Source organism: Pantherophis guttatus, chromosome 5 (genome assembly GCF_059756535.1).
Source record: "Pantherophis guttatus breed Tessera chromosome 5, ASM5975653v1, whole genome shotgun sequence".
NCBI lineage: Eukaryota > Metazoa > Chordata > Lepidosauria > Squamata > Colubridae > Pantherophis > Pantherophis guttatus.
The window spans coordinates 50,407,672-50,427,184 of record NC_142067.1 but is presented as its reverse complement, the minus strand read 5'-3'; the positions used below and the strand labels follow the sequence as shown (position 1 = coordinate 50,427,184).

The following is a 19,513-nucleotide window of genomic DNA, read 5'->3' as shown; positions in this document are numbered from 1 at the left end:
ATGCAAGGCTGTTTGGATAAAATGAGTCTTTGTCATTTCTCCCTTATCAGTATTTTTTAAAAATACCAATGCCATATTTGCTCAATAGTAGCTTCCTATCTCAAATGGTGACATTTAAGGAAACTGACAATTTACAATGGTCATCTTTGTCCTGAATGTGTAAAAAGATCTCCAAATCTATCTAGAACTGCTGTACCAGAATGTTCAGTATAACAAAGTCCTTTTTATGTTTGTCAAGTAGACTGAAAAAGCTGATGGAGATGATTTTATTATGTGGCTTTCTAAACTCCTAAAGTAGTCATTATTTAATGACAATGAAAGCAAATTTGAACATCCTTGGAATTACAAGAAAGTCATGTGAAATACTAAGATTGTTGTTTTTTTCTATTTGCAATATATGAAGTTACTGTACCTCTGTTCATAATTCCTATATTATGTTTAGGAGTAAGCTTGATTCAAAGTATAATCCTTATCTTAACAATAAAAAGTGTAATACAAATTGTAATACAGAAATTTTATTATAAAGATACAGTTAGATTTCCCTCATTCCTTGACATCTATACCATAATAAAAGGGAAAAAAAAGGCATTAACTTCCGACTCTTTTGGTGCAGTTGAATAAGGCATTAAGATATATGCTTAATTTTTTACTTTTTCATAATAATTGTAGCCAGCCATTTCTGTAACAACAAATCTAATCGGTAAAACCCAAGATCACAGTTTCATCTTTTTCCACCTCAAGCACAAAGTCCAGAAGTGGTTTCCAAGTCGAAGTAAAGGTATTTGTATTTTTTTCTTTAATCAGAGCAGTCAATTTAGCCATCTCTGCTAACTTCATCAGTTTTTGCAGCCATTAATCCATTGTGGGGGTTGAGGTGACCTTCCATTTTTGTGCGTAGTGTTGCTGCCATCAGTATATATAACATCAAAGTTCCGAATTTTTTTTGCAAGTTTTGTTCCATTAAACCCAAAAGAAAAGTCTCTGGGTTTTTTTTCTATATTCACTTTAAGAATTTTTTGTAGTAAGATATGAATCCTACTCCAATATTTCTTTGCTTCATCACACATCCACCATAGATGATAAAAAGTCCCTTCTTTACAATTACATTTCCAACATTCATTTGAGGTACACAGTAATGGCCAAAATTGTGGAAACCTTTTGGGAAAAGTGTTTCTTCTAAAACTAGCTAATAACACCACTTTTTTGGGGAGTAGTACCATAAAAATATATATCAATGGAAAGATAATTTAATCAAGAATGTAATGCAATAACTTTTATGAAGGATTTAATATTAGAATAGCAGTTACAGTATAAAGAAGAAAAGTGAAACACAGAAAAAATGAGATATACAAAAATTATCACCATAGAAAAAGCGAGATATACAAAAATTATTACATCAGTTAATACTTAGTTGGGTAACCTTTAGCACGAATTATGGCATTACAATGTCTTCCCATGGAAGACATTTGGTTTCCATACAACCAAATCTTTTAGATCTTCAGCTGTTGTACATCCTTGACAATTTATCTGGAGTTAAATACCAACAATACATTATCTTATTAAAAAAATCTTTTACATTATTGCTTAATGTAAACCTTTCCTGTTTTATCAAACATCCTCCCCATCCTAGAGATCATGAGTGGAGTGGGAGATAAATGTTCAATAAAGCAGGAGAACTTCCCCTACTTTCCAGGCCACATCCCTATTCCACTGATCAGTTATTTCAAAATCAGATTTTGACAGATAGCTAAACCCATGAGCCAAACCCATGTCTGTTTAAAACAAATAATAATACCAGACAGAAGTGCATGTCATCCAATGTTATGTTGCTACATATTTCTCAGGGATGGGTGGATAGCATTTTATTTCTATCATGCATAAGATCCTTTAAAACAGTTACCATATGGACCGGGCCCTACTGGCCTTTAGAATAGTAGTAAAGAATGTGTAGATTTTTCTTTGGGGCAAACTCAGTTGTAGCATCAAGTTGTAGCACTGATGTTTTGCAACATTGTCTGATATATCTTTTTTCTATAATATTGTATTTCAGATTTTTAATCATTATTTTTTGCATGTCATCTCAATTTGTTCAGTGATTAAGGCAGGCAACAAGTTAATTAAAGTTTTAATATATTTAATTAAATAGTTACAAAACAGTATTCCAGGTCCTGATCTTTGACTAATTGGCCTAAGAAGGTTTATTCTCCTGTGGATCTTACTTTTTGTTAACCATGACTATTTCATAGGAATACAAAATATGAAACAAAATAATTATAAAAGGCCATGTATCAGATACCATAAGAATACTGGCTAGAGTACTGAGCTACAACTGTGGAGATTCAGGGTGAAGCTTAGTCAGCTATTAACTTAACTAGGAAAATGTGAGCCAGTTGCTGGAAGTCTTTTAGTTTAGTTTACCCCTCTGGACTGAAGTTCATTCTAAGATCTGGGTGGCTCCCACCCCAAGAAAAGGAAGGTGTTGTTGTTGTTTTTGTAATAAGTTTTTATTTTATTTTATAGTATATAAAAATTCCAGCTTCAATTGAACAGTGTGTGACTGGGTACAAATCATTTTAGGAAGTAATATTCAAAATGTTTACTGCAATATTCATCACATTTATATCAATATATATTAATTGAACAGGAAGGTATTAAAGACCTGGCTACTCTCCCAGGCCTTGTGTTAGGGTGTTTGGAACTCCTGATGAGTTTAGCTGAAATACATTTTTTCTGTGGTTGACAAGATTTGCCATTCTGTTATTTATATTGTCCTTATCTTATTTGTTTATAGACATTTTGAACTATATTATGCTTTAGTGTGAGCTATCCAGAGTCTGGTGTTGCTCAGCAAATGGCATATATTTAATTACCTTAAGATTTTAGACATGGCTTCACTAGCCATGGAAATAATTTACCATATTTGTATTCGATTAGAGCTTATTTAAAGAATGGAGAAGGGATGCAGTGGCTCAATGGCTAAGATGCTGAGCTTGTTGATCAAAAGGTCAGCAGTTCAGCGGTTTGAATCCCTAGTGCCTCATAACAGGGTGAGCTCCCATTACTTGTCCCAGCTTCTGCCAACCTAGCAGTTCAAAAGCACATAAAAAGTGTAAGTAGAAAAACAGGGACCACCTTTGGTGGGAAGGTAACAGCATTCTGTGCGCCTTTTGCGTTTAGTCACGGTCACATGACCACGGAGATGTCTTCAGACAGCGCTGGTTCATCGGCTTTGAAATGGAGGTGAGCACCGCCCCCTAGAGTCGGAAACGACTAGCACATATGTGCGAAAGGAACCTTTATCTTTACCTAAAGAATGGGGTTGGGCAAAATAAAGATCTCTTAATAGTTACAACTAAGGAAGGGGCCTGATCGCTTATTAAACATATGGAGGTTTTTGGATTGGCAGTTTCTGTCCATGGATTGGCCTTTTTGTACTCCATTAGATTGTCCTTATTATGTTACTTCTTTCGTCTAATAACTATCCTAACTTGGAGTTTATGGCCACCTTCTATGACAGTCTAGACTTTTTTAATGTTTATCCCTTTGTTGCCAAACATAAAAGCAAGAGTACTGACAAAGAAATTGCCTCTTTCTCATGGAGTATGTTGTTTCTTTAAAAAAAAAGTTGGTGTTCAGTCTGTCCTCTAGCCTCCCATTCCTCCCAATCATGCTGTTTTACCATCCATAAAATGTTCAGTTTTACTAATCTTTACAGTTTTGCTGAGGTTGTTATTATTGCATTCCTTGATGACTCACTTGTAGGATTCGTCTGTACGAAAATTTCCTGCAGTCCTGTTTAACTCCTGAGAGATGAAATGAAAGAGGAGGAGAAGACAGCATTAGAAACAACTCAGGTTAAATAGGCATATGCACATTTTCCCCTCTTAGTGGGGACTGCCATAACCATAATTTTAAGGCAATGGTGTGGAGAAATGTATCTCAGTTTTAAGAAAGTGGAACATATGAAATCCGAAGCTTAACATATGTAATGTATTGACTTTCATAAAAAATATAATTAAGTCATTAGTCGTCTTAGGTCAGCAGTATTCATATGTTCAGGAATGTTTTTAAAAGATAATCATCTTCTGATTACAGATTCATTTGTATGCATAATAATCAAAATCTCAAGATAGAGTTCCTTGAATTAAAAATTCCAAACACCTTCCGCAGCAGCTTTTTAGGTTGTTAAAGAAAAAAACAATTTACAAAAATTGTCTCCCATCCCCACATCTAGGGATTTCTTATAACTAAAAAATCAGCTCCTATAAACTTAGGTCCAGTGATGACAATGCTTAAAAGAAAGAATTTAATTTACAGCAGGAATTATCATCATTGTCATTATCTATGAAACATAATTTTAAACCAAAGATTTGAAGCACAGAAGGAACTACTGAAGAATAGTAGTTTTTTTTTTCCCATCTATGTTTAATGCTCACAGATATTTTTGGCACAGAATATAAAGGGATGTTCTTACTAAATAGTATCTCTGTGTGTGCTTTGGAAATCATCCAGAATGTTGGTAAATTAGCAGCATTTGAATACTATTTCGCTGAAGGTCTAAAAGAGAGTAATTATTAGATCATTGATCTACTGACAGCAAATAGTATTTAATAGCCTTCTATTTTAACTTCTATATTTAGACCACTAAGATTTTTCGTTTTTGCCAAAATAATTTCAGATGTGCCAGGGAGATGAAAAACATTTTTATGAGAACCATATTTAAAAAATATTCAAGTGGCTGTATTTATGTTTTTACATGCCTATTAAACTTTATGTCTGTGGAAAAATACATACTGGATTTGGTTTCAACTTTATCACTAGAGTTTCTTATAGTGGGTGATGCATACATGTTTTGGATTTATTTCCAGAAAGATGCTTCAGAATGCATTAAAACCACAAATGTAGAATCTGTGTGTAATTACTTAAAGTGGCCATGACTTTTCTTGGGATTACATGACAGCTGCACGAGATGCTTTTAAAAATTGCAAACAAGTAGTACTTTTGTACTCCTGCACACTCCAAAGCACCTTCTCTAAATTATATTTGAAGGACTGGGCAGCCCTAATGCATCTCATTATTGTAGCTGTTTGAATAAAAATGGCTTGCAAATTCTTTCCAACTTCAGTCCATCTGTTTGATTCCTTCTTACTCACAGATCTAGCTTGTCCCTTGTCCCAGGTAAGAGATAAATACAGGCAAATCCCTTCATATATGTCACCCAGGTCTTCTTGGCCAAGTTCATCTTGTTGACATAGAAACCGATCATCTAGTGAGGCTTGGTTGAACTCAAAAACCTAAGAAAGGACATATTTAGTCTGAACAGCTTTTGACTGACTACAAATCTTATATCAAAGAGATTTGTGGATGGATCTGGCCACGATTCCTTCCTCACGCACTGGCGGCTGCTCTGTCCTTTCACCTCACCTTTGATTGGGTCACCACTGTCTGCGCTCTGGGGTCAGCTTGGTCTGCTGCTGGTGCCTCCCAAGGACAGATCGCTCCAGGCTTTGCTGCAGCATCAACTTTCCACTCCATTCCAGACATCGTTAGGTTACAGGTTTTGCAGAGGCATCCTAGTAGGCTGCGTTACAAACTTGATGGTTTACTCCGGATGCTGAAAAATCATTTCTGTATAGGGTAAAGGCAAACCATTTCCATATAGTTGCCAAATAAATTAATCCGATGTATCTATAAAGTCTCTGGGAAGTAAGCTCAAAGGAGACTTAATCTTTTTTTATCCATGTGCCAATCTAAAACTATGCCAGGTTTGTTGCAACTGGCTCAGTGTCTCTTGCGGCCTTGAGTTCTCTTCAGACATGCATATAAATGTAAATTCAAATGTGAAAGAAAAATTTGTGCATTTACTTTGTCAGGGTTCAAAGTAACACCCCCAACGAAAAAAGACTCTGAGGCTAGAAGTTCCTCAAAGTTCCATTTTATTAGAGATGTCATATTGGCACATCAGGGAAAACCTGAATCTGAAAGCTTCCAGGTTTTCCCCACCCAAAAGAAAGTCCAAGTCCCTTCCCCTGCACCCATATGTCCATCATATGGTCCAATCAATGCACCGTCCCAACTGGAGATTACTCGCAGTCACTGCACTCCAGGTGCAGGCCCGAATGTCCTTGACTCTCAGAGAAAGGAATGTTATTATGGCTAAATATCTCCACCGCTCTATGCAATCCCCCCTCCCAGTTTTCCACAGCACTAAGTGTGGCAGCCCTGAAGATCCAAAGAAAAAGATGGCCTCCAGGGCTGACACCTACCTTCCATACTGATAAAACAGCAAAGATAATCACAATCTCTTGATAAGGAAGCATTCTGGCACAAATGTTCTTGAACTGATACTTTCCTTTCCATTAGCAGTATATAGTGTACAGGCATAATAAAGGCTACGGTTGGTAACCTAATTTATTCTTTTCTCCTTTTACTAAAAAACATTAAAGTATATGATAATCACACATTCAGAAAGATAGCAGTGGTGAAAAAAAGAGTTTACAACAATAATTACCAGAAAATTTGGCATGCTATATGTAAATTTTGTGTAACTAAGATTGGTAATCTAGTACACTCTTGTCTTCTCTTACTGCGAAACAGTATATTAAATATTGATTGACCAAAGCCAAGATAGGCAGATTAACATATCATATGGAAGATTAGAGTTTGGAATTTTACAAAAATCAAACAGTAAAAAGCATGAATTAATGAAATGAAATAAAACAATAACTATAAATATATGTGTGTGTCGGGGTCGGTTCTACTTACCTTTATTACTGGTTCGCAATGGGACCATGCACGCTCACTTCACTCGTGTGCACTTCTGCACATGCGCAGAAACTTCCTGATGACGTGCCCCTCGGTGGGCGGAGCCTCCTGCCGGTTTTACTACTGGTTCTTGTGAACCAGTCTGAACTGGGGTCAACCCACCACTGGTGTGTGTTATAAAATTAGAGTGGTACAAGAGATATGACATGGTGGTTTGTTCATATGGGGGGAGTTAATGAATATAAGTATGGAATTAAGATACGGATTTAGTTATGAAAACAGGGCTAATGCCTAAATTAATGCTAGAAAATATCACTTGGGATTATTTAGATTATTATGAGTATGCATGAAAGCTGAAATAGGTAGTTGGTAAAAGTTGCATGCTATGAAGTAGGAAAAGATACTTAAGTAAGAAACAGAGAAGACTTTGGGAAAAACTGATAAAGTAAAAGAAACCATTGATGAGGAAAATATGGCTGGTCCTTGGATTAAGATTTACAAGAATATGAATATAAAACTTGTCAACTGCCATTATCTGTAAATGTTCAAAGTCTATAATGAATGATGCTATTGGCTGGAGTATGAAAAGAACGATTCTGGAAAAGAAGCTGGGAGAAAGATACTTTTTTGTACACACAAGACAGAGAAAGAAATTGCTGCAAATTGTTGTTACAATATTGCAGTGCGATTTTGATGGAAATGATAACTTCTTTGGGATGTACTGTATCTGAAAAAAGCTACCCTTTTAGCAGTATGAATAGAATTAAAACCTAATAATGACGTTACTTCCTGAATAAAACTTGAGTAAAAGAATATTGAAAGGATATTTAATGATCCGTATGGGAGTGATAGTAATATGTCAAAGAGTGGAACAGAAATATATTCTATAAAAGTTAATGTTCAAGGAACAATATGTAAATGAACTAGATACTATAAATGTGAAAAATATTAAAAAATTACAATCCTCCAGATAACTGGGATAATATTAAAATAAAGATCAATTTGAAGCTTTTTTAATGAATATGTGAACATTTTATATATGGTTGGGAATGGAAAGAATATCTTTATTGTTTTTTATATACAAGAAAAAGTTGAATGCTAGAACTACCGTTTCCCCAAAAATAAGACCCAACCAAAAATAAGGCCTAGCATGATTTTTCAGGATGTTCGTAATATAAGCCCTACCCCCAAAATAAGCCCCAGTTAAGATCGTCAGCAGACAGAGGTGTTTAGTACTGTATTTGTGAGTACATGCATCTCCTCTGCACATGCGCACGGCCTTTGGTGCATGTGCAGAGCTCGCACATTACGTCCGGGTGGGTGGGCGGAGCCTCCCACAGTCACCACTACCGGTTTGTCCAAATCAGACAAAACTGGCTGAATCCCACCTCTGGTTACATCAGTTTTCCAGTTAGCGTCTAGCAGACTTTGCAAAGCATTGTAAGAAATTAAAATGATATCCAGTAAACCAACTGCTAAGACCACCTATGCCTTTAAAATGAAATTGATCTTAGAAAGCTTATCTCTAAATGTTTTGACATTTTGATCTGAGGATAGGCAAATTATGGTACTGGTAACTATTTAAACATGTGTCCTTTTTTAAGGTTTTAAATTTAAATTTTATTATTTAAAATTTAAATCAAAATCAAACTCTTGAAAATTAGCTTATTTTATCTGCTAGTTTTATAGATTTTGTTTGGAAGGGAACAAACAAAAAATCACTTGTGTCAAATAAAACCATGTAAATGTAACTCTGCATGACCAGAAGTGTTGGCAAAATGGCTTCATATTTTTGTCTTAGATTACAGCCCTGATGAAAACTCTCACCTCTCTCCAAGCTGATTTGATTGAAGAGGAAAAATATTATTGGCACAGGAAATAGCAATTTTCCAGGCCTGATAAATTTTCCTGGCAGAAAAATCCTGATATGACCTGAAGGCTAAGAATCTATAAGGTTACAAAGTTTAATCAAGTGCAAAACATTACAGATGGAATCAATCACCAGTTTCCTTTTCTAAAATGCTTGGTTTAGAGACTTATTTACTCAATTATAACATTCTACAAGCTATTCTCTCTGAGCTTTCATGGCATTGCTAAGTTATGTGATATGTGATTCCATTGTTATGAGAAAATAAATATTTTTCATAATTATCATTCATGTTGCTGAAAAGCATGAGGTAATGAAACTCAAAGGTTATTATTCATTTTTCATAAATGTATCCTAGCAGTTGATACTGTTTTCTTCCAAGAAATCGTAACAGTTAGTTCCCAACAGGGTGTAACAAACATTTCAGAAATAAGAAATAATTACATCTGTTTGCATGATTATCATTGAAAATGTTTTCTAGGCTAACATCCAGTTTGGTGTAATTAGGTGGGAAGGATAATCTGATTTGCAATTTTAGTTTAAAATTTGACACATTAATATTTTGCCATGTAAAGGATGAATATCTATTCTAGTGCAAGATTTGTTTGCTTAGTAAATAGGGAAGATTAAAATTGAAAGCAGAAAAGGGTATGTTGTTATATAAATTATAACAAATTAAGGTTACTATTTAGTTTGTGTAAGATAAAGATTTGTTTTATATTTGTTTGTTTGTTTTAGCACTGACTTCCAAAAGGGGCATACAAAAGTAGGCCCTGATTCTCCTTGATTTTGTAACTCTCTTTTGCCTTCACTGGTGACACATCCCTCCAATATATACAAAAATATTTCCCATTGGAAAAAAAGGCAATGAAATTGGCTTTTCCATTTTCATCATCCATGTTATTTCAATGTAGTATAAAAAGTATTTCTGGTTGTTCAAGGAAGTGGGGTCAACAGAAGCCAAGTCATGCCTGACAGCAACTGATAAACTCAGGAGAGCCGTTGGCTTCTCTAAAGGGAATTAATGGATAATGCTACCCTCCCATTGTCTCCTTTGCTTCTTTTGGGACTAGCTGGTGAATAGAAGGAAATAGCTTCCAGTGACACTTATCAGATCTCATTTGTCATGTGCTTCTTGAGACATTGCTCTAGAAGAGTTGGAAATTGGTAAAATTAATTATTTACGACAACTGTAAACTGTGTGAAACTGTGAACAGTTTATTTTTATTGGTGGAACTGTATTGCTTGTGGGTTGGAATAAAGATAACTGGGTTCTCTTCTCCCAGTAAGAGACAGATGGGACTGCTCACCATTTCTTGAAAGGAAATTCTGGTAGAGTTTAGATTGCAGTGGTTTGTCACCCAAGGTGGATATAGAGATTCAGAGAAAATTCTCTTTCTGTACCTCAAATCTAGCTGGTCCCTTCATTTTCCAAGGAGTTCCAAGAGATGAAGCAACAAAAAAAATGCTTAAAATGCCAGTGAAGAATGATTAAAAACAATTAAAAACAAATAATTAAAAACAACACTGAAGATGTGTATCTGTCATGTTAGGACCTACTGTATATAAAAGCAATAGAAATGTAGCTAAATAGTTATTTTTCCATTTTATTGCATCACAAAATTCCCTCTGTGGCTCTGGCCCCTTACAGAGAAGAAAGTAACATCTAAAGCATGCTATAAGGAATATACTAGCATTTGTTCAAATCTATTTGGAGTAGGATTTTGGCTGGTCAGGTTCTATAGAAAAGTCTGAGAAAGGGATTTGTCTTAGGAAAAGTTGGAAAAGTTTTCTCTTTAGGAAAAAGGAGAAGGCATGGGGTTGTAACTATAAAAGGTTACATCCAGTTCGGGCAAACTGGTAGCGGTGGCTGCGGGAGGCTCCACCCACCTGCCCGGACGTCATCAGGTCCTGTTTTTGACACTCGGCGCATGTGCTGAAAGGCATCAAAGAGATTGATTTGGTAAATAATGAAAAGAGAAACAAAGAGAATGATATTTAGGTAGGTTTATCTGGAAGTAAATGAATTTTTTGAGATGTCTGTATAGGTGTGTGTTTCTTTGTTGGAAACATTGAACAAATAATTGATATATGAAAAGTTTTGTCCTTAGGAAAAAGGAGAAGGCATGGGGTTGTAACTATAAAAGGTCTTAGTGACAAAAACCATCTGGATCAATGCTAGTCAAATTTCAGGCTGATATATAAGATAGAATTGATCACATCAGTGGATGAATATTACTATGATTGATGATAGGGATGGGGCAGTTCTGATTTTGTCTGCTCTTAGTGGCTTTCAATATAATTAAACATGTAAAACTTCTAGACTAACTCTGGAGTTTGGGGAGTGGTGGTGAGAAAAGTACAATGTTATAGTGATTTTTCTTCTTCATCTGGCAATAGTTTCCTTGGGAGGAGATAGGAGATTAAGCTTTAGGCCTTTGCTTTGTGGGTCCACAGGGTTCAATAATCTTGCCACTCCTTTAAATATCTATGTGGATTTCTGGAAGAAGTCACATATCGGCACAGGTCAACACATTGATGATACTTAGCTTTACATTTTGACCAAAGGTTGACTGGGTAATATTGTAGGTGATCTATCCCAGTGACTGGAGGCGGTAAGAATATAGATGAGGAGGAACAGGATTAAACAAAACCTTAGCAAAATCAAATGATTTTGGCTACCTTTCATTTCCAGAGAATTATCATTCTTTAGTGAAATTGCAGTACCCCATATGGAACTTTTATATACTTCAGGGTTCTCCTGGACTCTGACCTCCTGTTCAATGAACAAATGGCAGCCATTGCAAGAAGCTATGTGCAGTTCCATGTGTTCCAATTTTGAGTTTTTCTGAATTAGAAAGACCACTCACACTTGAATCAATTCTTGTTTGGACTAAGCATAGACAGTCACATAGCCACTCATACTTGAATCAATTCTTGTTTGGACTAAGTGTATAAAGAAGTATCAAAACATACTGCATTGCTGCTGCCTCTTCCTTCCGCTGTTTACAATTGTCTATCTATTTACATTACAGCTATGTGCCAGAAAGAAAGATACCATCCCAATTATCTGTATTCTTACTTAAATTTCAGGATCCTATAACAGAAAATAACAGTGTTCCATGAGATATAAGGTATGAAATATGGCCATTTGTTTGTCCAATTCAGTAGGAAATTGCACTAATACTAAAAAACCTTCCTCTCAGGAGAACAGCCAATATTCCTTTTAACCAGACTGTCTTTCAGATTCTTCTGAGCAATAAATATTTGACTTGGTACTCTTGGGCATTTTCCCAATTTGGATGAAAATATTACACTTGGAATTACATTACATTATACACATTTCATTAGAACTGCATGATGAAGAGAACACAATACTTTGGCTAATAATATTAGGATTGAGTCATTTATTGCTATATTACATATGATTTATTTGTTATATAAAATTAATAACAAAATATTGGTACTAGCCACCCACAATAGAATTAAAAACATGTGTTTTTTCTTGTTAACAGAAATAGCTAAACAAAAAAAATTCTGTTGGATGAATGTTAATAGTTGCAAAGAAGAGGTAATGTTTTTGACCAGAACTTTTTTTTCTGAATAAAATGTCTGTTAGATGTGGAATAGTAAATCCAATTAATATGTCCAAGATTCTGACAAGATTCCCATATTCATACTTTTAATATGGTAAAGTCTGATGAGATTATTTCCCCAATTATATATATATTCCTCCCTTCCTCCCTCCAATTGTCATCAATTTACCTTCTTAAAATAATAATTTTAGATAAATCTTCTTCTTCTTCCTAGCATATTCCCACAAGTGTGGAGTTAGCTGCGTTTCCAAGGTGCAGGCATGCAGCTTGCATATCTTTTTTGATGGTATCTTTCCATCTCTGTTTTGGACTCCTGCAAGGTCACTGGCCATTGACTTCTAGTTGGTAGGCAGTCTTGGCAACAGTGGAAGGCGTTGCTCTCAGGACTTGTTCACACCAGCGCAGCTGGCAATGAGCCGCCACTTTCCTCTAAGTCCCATCTGGAAAGCACTGCAGCAGAGAGAAGCAGCCAGGTTGAATGCTCTTTCTCTCTGCTGTAGGCCCGCAGTGCTTTCCGGATGGGACTTACAGGACCCAAAGCAGCGGCTCACAACTGCTAAATTTTGCTGTGCTACACAAGACACCTCTCAGTAAGAGCAGCAGCGGAGATAAATAGCTGCCAACCTGGAGAGCAAATGGAGCATCCAAGACTCACCCAACACCAGAAGGACCAGAAGAAGCGGTTGCAAGAACTGAAAGATGCTGGAGATTCAATCCGGCTGCTTCTCTGAACTTTCTGGATGGGACTTCTTACAGGTAAGAACCAAATGGCTTTGCCCCCCCCCCCCCCGCGTCCACGCCCTCCTGTACCTGGGGGCTGTAGTTTGAGGCCAGAGGGTGGCCTACGGGTGGCCTGCGGGCGGAGGCCCTGGGGAAGGCCAGAGCCAGGAACTGGTTCATCCCCCAGGCCCCAACCCAAGGCAAAGGGTGAGTGGGCAGCATACAGGCAGAAGGATGGTGAGAGCCAGGCCCAAAAGGCGGATGAGCCTTGCCATGTCCACCCCAAGGCAGCCCTTTTTCTGAGCACCTTACCTTCGCGGACAGCCATGGTGAGCAGAGTGGGCGAGGCATGGAGATCAGCTGGGCCACATGGCTGGCATGGTTGGCTATGTGGCCAACATGGTGGGCCATGTGGCTGGCATTGTGGGGTCGCGGCAAAGGCAGGCAAGTGGATAAGGCACAGAGATCAACTGGGCCATGGGGCCAACATGGTAGGCTGTGGTGAATGCAGCCAAGCAGGCGAGGCATGAAGATCAGCTGGGGCGCGTGGTCTGGCTGAGCGAGCCAGAGAGTAGCTGGGCACGGGTATGACTCTAGCCAGCAGCCAAGGCAGGCGAGATGGGATAGGACAGGGTGGGGCAGCCAGTGGTGGGATTTGCCAGTTCACTGAACTGTGCAGAATAGTAACAACTGGTTCGCCTGAACCAGTTCAAACTGGCAGCAGCCCACCTCTGGATGGTTGTCTTGTAAATCTTAGATTTAAGACGGGTTGGAATTCATCTGTCACGTAGCACACCAGTGAGTTCTCACCAGCACATCTGCAATCTGCATTCACCCTTGCTTGCATCTCACCATTGATGTCGCCATTGCCTTGGAGGTGGGATCCCAGATACCAAAAAATGTCCACCTTTTTTAGGTTTTCTCCATTGATTTGAAGCATTCCAATATATATAATTTTAGATAAATAGTGAGAAGAAATTACAACAAAAGATGTAAATTCAGGTGTTGCTCTTCTGAGGACGGCACTATAGGAATGTGTTACAAAAATAATGATGGAAATAATGAAAAAACAATTGGACCCTCAATTTTAAAAACTGTTTCAAAACAGCTTTTTAAAAAAAAAAAAAAAAAAAGAAGTTAAAAAGAAGGAGAATTTCTTTCCTCAATCTTCTGATCCCTGAATTGGTTCCCTAAGCATTTATTTTTACTATTGTCCCTAAACATCTGAGTATGGAAAATCAAGTCAGTCACATAAAGCAACAGCAGGAAACTGAGGGTGGAGGGTTGCAAAGAACATTCTTGGTGGCTGTTGCTGCAATTGGCAATTAATCATCATTCCATTTCCTTTTGGAAAGTATGCTTTCTGTTTGAGAGCCAGCAGAAATGCCTGCAGTCATAACACCTCAAGCCTCAAATATAATAAGATCATCTTGCTAGGCAGAGTCTAACGAGGTTCATGCAGTATTTGGTTTTCTGATTTCCAGGTTTGTTGGCATAAGCAAAACAAGCTGACCTTAACATTAGAATGTGTTGCTAGCATCCCCTTCCCTATAGCCACTGGGTTCATCTGCCAAACCTTCAGAAACATTTTTGTATTTGCTGTATCACTACAATGCACCCTATACCCCATGAGTAAACCCGATGCCCTACTGACCTATTGAAAAATTCAGTATTCTAGCAGCACTGCAATATTGCTTCAAAGTTGTGTTTCATTCGTTCAGTGCTGGGTTAATTTATTTGTTTGTTTTCTTTTGTTCTGCAGTAAGGAAACAAAAATGTCACTCAGTTGAAACATGGTGAAATGCCATGGCACTTGAATGAATGGGAAGAGCTGTTCTATTTTTTAAAAACATGATGAAATTATAGCTGGTGAACTTTGCTTTCAGTAAAGAATCAGAGAGCCAAATGAATCAAGAGATTTTTCCTGTGAGAAATTTACAGCTCTAGTATTAACAGTAATATTCCCCCCTGCACTGTAGCTGGGCTAGAAGTTAATTTACTCAGTTGCAGAATTAATATGCATAGGTAGGGTTGAATAACCAAGAGCCCTTCTCTTTAGCAAAGAATGCTACCTGTATGGCTGATAATGATAGAATCATTAAATAAAAAAAATATGATCTATTCATAGGTCATTAGTTCTAGCTAAAGAATTAAATGATTAACTATTAATTAACTAATAGTTAATTATTCAGTGAACCAAGGAAACCTAGGCAAATCCATGTGTCCTAATGATATATTCTTTTCCATCCTTACAGTTGCTTCTTAAAAATTACTTCAATAAGATAGAAATCCATTGAGCCATTTTCTATGTCCAAACTTCTGAGGCTGCTTGTTTAGTGCCCTAAAAGAGGAGAAAATCAGGCATTCTCATTCATTTATGTGAAACAACCAATCATAAATAATCTGAACCAGCCCTATCATTCAAGTGAGAGAAGATAGTGGTATATCAGTACATGTGGCCATTGCCATTTGTTACAAAACAAACTCATGTTTACCTATCTATCTATTCACTTACCCATGCCTTAAGAGTTTCACCTGTAAATTATGCAATTCAATCACTTAATCTGGAGCTGGTACAGAATGCAACTAACAGAAATGCTAAATGGGATTATTGGGAACTATTCCTAAAAGCACTGAACTGTTTTCTTACATGTTATTCCTAAAAACACTGAACTGGTTTCTTACATGTTATAAGACCCAGTTCAAAGAATTAATCAATCTGCCTTCTGGAGAAATGCAAATTAATAGTAAATATTGGTATTTTTAAAATAACATTTTGTAAAGTAATGTTGGCCAAGGACTAATGTACTGTTATTGTTTAGATACCTACTGTGTGATAGCTGTTAATTATTATATATGAGCTTTTTTTTCTATTTTTTAAATTATTATTTTGATTCACATAAAATGGTCTTTCTTTCAGGAAAAAACAGAAAGCCAGCAATGCATATTAACCTATTATTACTGCCAGGAAAGCATCCTTCCATAGCACCAGCAGTTTTTATTTTTTTCAAAATGTCTAAATTATGCAAGGTGTTAGACTATGATAAAAGCTGTCTTCTATTACATTGATACATATGTAACCATTGCTTCCTAGGAAAATGTTATTTTTAACCAAGAAAAATATCTTCTCACTATGAAAACAGTGGTTTGTTATTTATAAAAATAATTCACTACCCTTTTGTTAAAAGCATACTAATTAAAGAAACTGACAGTTTCTGTCATTTCCATGTAAGAACTCAGGAGTATAAACAAATCCAACGCCATGTGTTAGTTATGGAACCATGTAGACACTGACCTTCATCAAGGACCTGAAATGTAGATGTACGGCTACATTTAGGAAATATGTACTGTCATCTGTTTATCCAAGAGCAGTTCATTCTTGTAGCCTTGCAGTCTATTTTTGAAAGGACCTATTAAAACACAGCTTGTATCAGCTATGCTTGATATCATTATCTACAAATTAAGCTCTTTGACAAGATATTGCTGTAGCCATGTTTTCTGCGGCCAAGGAAAGCAACAGCACAGTAATATCTGTTTGTTGATACAATGTACATTCCCCGTTCTAATATATATCCTGACCTATTCATTTCTGCTTATGATAGTGGGGATAGAGTTTAGAATTACAATAATAATCCTGAAATATTTCAGAACAACAATCTTGAAATATTTCAGAAATTGAGTAGGTGTACTAAAACAAAATATTGCCATTTATCACTGGTCCATAACTGGAGTGCTGTTGTTGAGAATAAGGATTTCACTGTGTCCAGTTTTAGATTGTCTTTCTGAAATATTCTTTCATTTTTTGAAAGTACTCAAGTCTGAATCTAGCTATGGTCCCTAGGAAGATTTATAGTTGAATTATACATGAAAGTTTTGGGGATGTTGGAGAGTAAGAAACAGACCTGTTTTCATTTTCTTTTTGTGCTGAATATTTGTGCAGAAGGAGAATGGCATACATTCCTCTGGTTCTAATTTCCCTCTGAGTATTATTACTATAAATTGAAAATCTTCTCCTTCCTTTTACTTTCATTTCTCTAAAGTAACCTAATCTAATTCTACAGGTCAGGAATAGGGAGCAGTAGCGTCCCATTAAAATTCATCATTCATTGATATAGGGGATGCTAACTTGCTTAATGTTATTCCATGGGTATCCATTAATTTCATAAATGGTATATACTGGATATTTATTTTATTTTATTTTATTTTATTTTATTATTTTATTTTTATACCGCCCTTCTCCTGTGGGACTCAGGGCAGTGTACAGCAGAGATAAAACATAGCATATAAAATTTAAAAACAGTTTAAAAAACAATTAAATAATTTTGGCCCCAAATTTAAAACAACCCAATTAAAACTGAATTCAATTAAAACTAAGAGGATGTGATCAAGCCAGCCCGGCTAGATGGAATAAGTGTGTTTTCAGGGCCCGACGAAAAGTCCGGAGGTCTGATATTGTGCGTATCTCAGGGGGTAGGTCATTCCAGAGGGCAGGTGCTGCCACAGAGAAGGCTCTCCCCATGGGGGTCGCCAGCCGGCACTGTCTGGCCGACGGCACCCTGAGGAGGCCCTCTCTGTGCGAGCAAACCGGTTGGTGGGAGGCTATTGGCGGCAGAAGGTGGTTTCGCAGATACCCCGGCCCTAAGCCATGGAGCGCTTTAAAGGTGGTCACCAACACCTTGAAACGCACCCGGAAGACCACAGGAAGCCAGTGCAGTTTGCGCAGGAGAGGTGTCATATGTGAGCGCCCCGTCACTCCCATAATCCCCCGCACATATAGTATGTGACAGAATAATATTAGCTGAACAAAATGCAACAAGTATTCTTGAGCTATGGAATCTTATCTAAATCTTAGTTAAATTTTTGAGTGCAGAATACCACAGTCCTAAACACATTTAATAACATGTTAAGGAAATTTCTTAAACTGAAATAGCAGCTTCCATTCTGCAAGTAACTTAAGAATAATTTTTGCAATAGTGAAAGTTTATACAACATTGGTAGATGTTCCTGAGTTCTGAAAAGCTATATGAAGGTGGTTATTTTTCCTTTCTTGCCTTCAGGTAAACATAAAGAATAGGGCTAGAAGACCAGTACCAAACCATTTGTACTTCCCACTCTTCACACTTATAAAGGTTTTCAAAAATAACTTTGTATAAAATCATGAATACCATTTTCATAGGTTACTCTCTTTTTTTTATTAATAACTTTTCATTCTAGGAAAAGAGAAATGGCCTCAATTGACAGAAGAAAGAGTCAACAAGGGGATAGATAGAAAGAAAGGTGTATTACACAGAACTTGCCTATAACACTGTTGCCTTCATATGTGTTGAAGAATGCTACCACATTGCTAGATCTTAAGAAAAATGGTCTTTGCTGTCTTTCAGGTACAGAATAAGAATTTTTAAAGAAACCTGGTTTATTTCCTCATTACATGAATAAGTAACTTTTTTCCCTCATATGGAACACTTGGAAAAAGCTAAACAAAATTTAGACTTCAGTGTAAAAATATTCTAATGCAAGATACCATTGCAGAAATCAATACAACTTCCCCTCTCTCACAAACTTTAGATCTTTAATCACTCTATTCAATTCTGTAACTTATCCATGAGAAATCTAAATAATCGTTATATTAACTATTTATGTGATAAATGGAATAACAGAATTGTTTGTTTTGGTCTTTCAAATGTCAGTGTCAGGCTACTTTTATATTAACCAACCTTAAAATTGTGATAAATGACATATAATGAGGCAATACGAATAGATTACACATTCTTAGTTGCTGGGGTATATAGTTCAGAAAGTTTAATGACATTCACAGGGTTGTTAATATGATTCCTTATTACAAACCATCAAGATTCACACACACACAAATCTATTCTCAGGTCAAGAGTTTTAGAGGCTTTGAGTCTTGAGTATAACTACAAGCTTTATGTACAATTTGAAAAGGGAAATCTAATTGTGAATAGCAATAGTGAGAACTGATACATATTCTCTGTTGACATTTGGATTTTTTTTTTTAGAAGCAAGACCAGAAAGAACATTTAACTTCATAGAGTGCCTTAAGATGTAATATTTTTAAAGTAGTGCCATTTTTCTGTAAGATTTTATTGAGAAACAAATGAATTAAAGGGTTTACTCTTTCTTTAATTTAGAAAAACAGTATGATTAATTAATTAAGTATGATTAAGACTTTTGAAAGTCTTACTCAAATACCAAGTGCATTGTTATATGGAAGCAAGTGACATGCAGTGGGAATGGATTATGTAAGAAGTTACTGCTGATCAAATTTCTGGTAAAACAAGAAAATATATGGTTAAGGATGAATGCTTGCTAGATGAGTCTGGATTAAGCCTATATGTAAATGACAGGTATGAAAGAAATACATTTAGGTGGTTTGTTAAGAGTGAAGATTGAATCTCAGAACATTCAGAAAGAAGAGTGAATGATCAAGAGGAAAACAAAGACTGAAAAAGTAAATGTGAAGAAGGTGATCAAAACTTCAAAAATAAAGATAAGAAGTTTAAAAACCAAGGTGCAATATCTGGTTCTGTGTAGAAGCAAAGATAGT

General features: G+C 36.3%; 1 protein-coding gene across 2 annotated transcripts; it reads right to left on the bottom strand.

Moving 5' to 3' along the window:
* Positions 1 to 499: 499 nt before the first annotated feature.
* LOC148113357 (uncharacterized) lies at positions 500 to 7,048 on the bottom strand. 2 transcript variants are annotated; one of them, XM_087871575.1, is made up of 4 exons: positions 6,766 to 7,048; positions 5,425 to 5,628; positions 5,154 to 5,294; positions 500 to 3,803 (listed from the first exon to the last, which is right to left on the bottom strand). In XM_087871575.1, exons 2-4 carry the CDS (start codon positions 5,542 to 5,544, stop codon positions 3,753 to 3,755), a joined length of 312 nt encoding a protein of 103 aa, XP_087727701.1. In that variant the 5' UTR covers positions 5,545 to 5,628; positions 6,766 to 7,048; the 3' UTR covers positions 500 to 3,752. The 2 variants fall into 2 exon arrangements, with proteins under 2 accessions (XP_087727701.1, XP_087727702.1); XM_087871576.1 differs by lacking the exon at positions 6,766 to 7,048 and having other exon boundaries at positions 5,425 to 5,803.
* Positions 7,049 to 19,513: the final 12,465 nt, after the last annotated feature.

Excerpts from the sequence above, each read along its gene's own strand:
- LOC148113357 (XM_087871575.1), bottom strand. The coding sequence starts at position 5,544 with ATGTCTGGAATGGAGTGGAAAGTTGATGCTGCAGCAAAGCCTGGAGCG. Across the intron at positions 5,295-5,424 it reads CAGTGGTGACCCAATCAAAG|GTTTTTGAGTTCAACCAAGC; the intron begins GTGAGGTGAAAG and ends GTCCTTTCTTAG. Across the intron at positions 3,804-5,153 it reads ACAAGGGACAAGCTAGATCT|GAGTTAAACAGGACTGCAGG; the intron begins GTGAGTAAGAAG and ends TTCATCTCTCAG.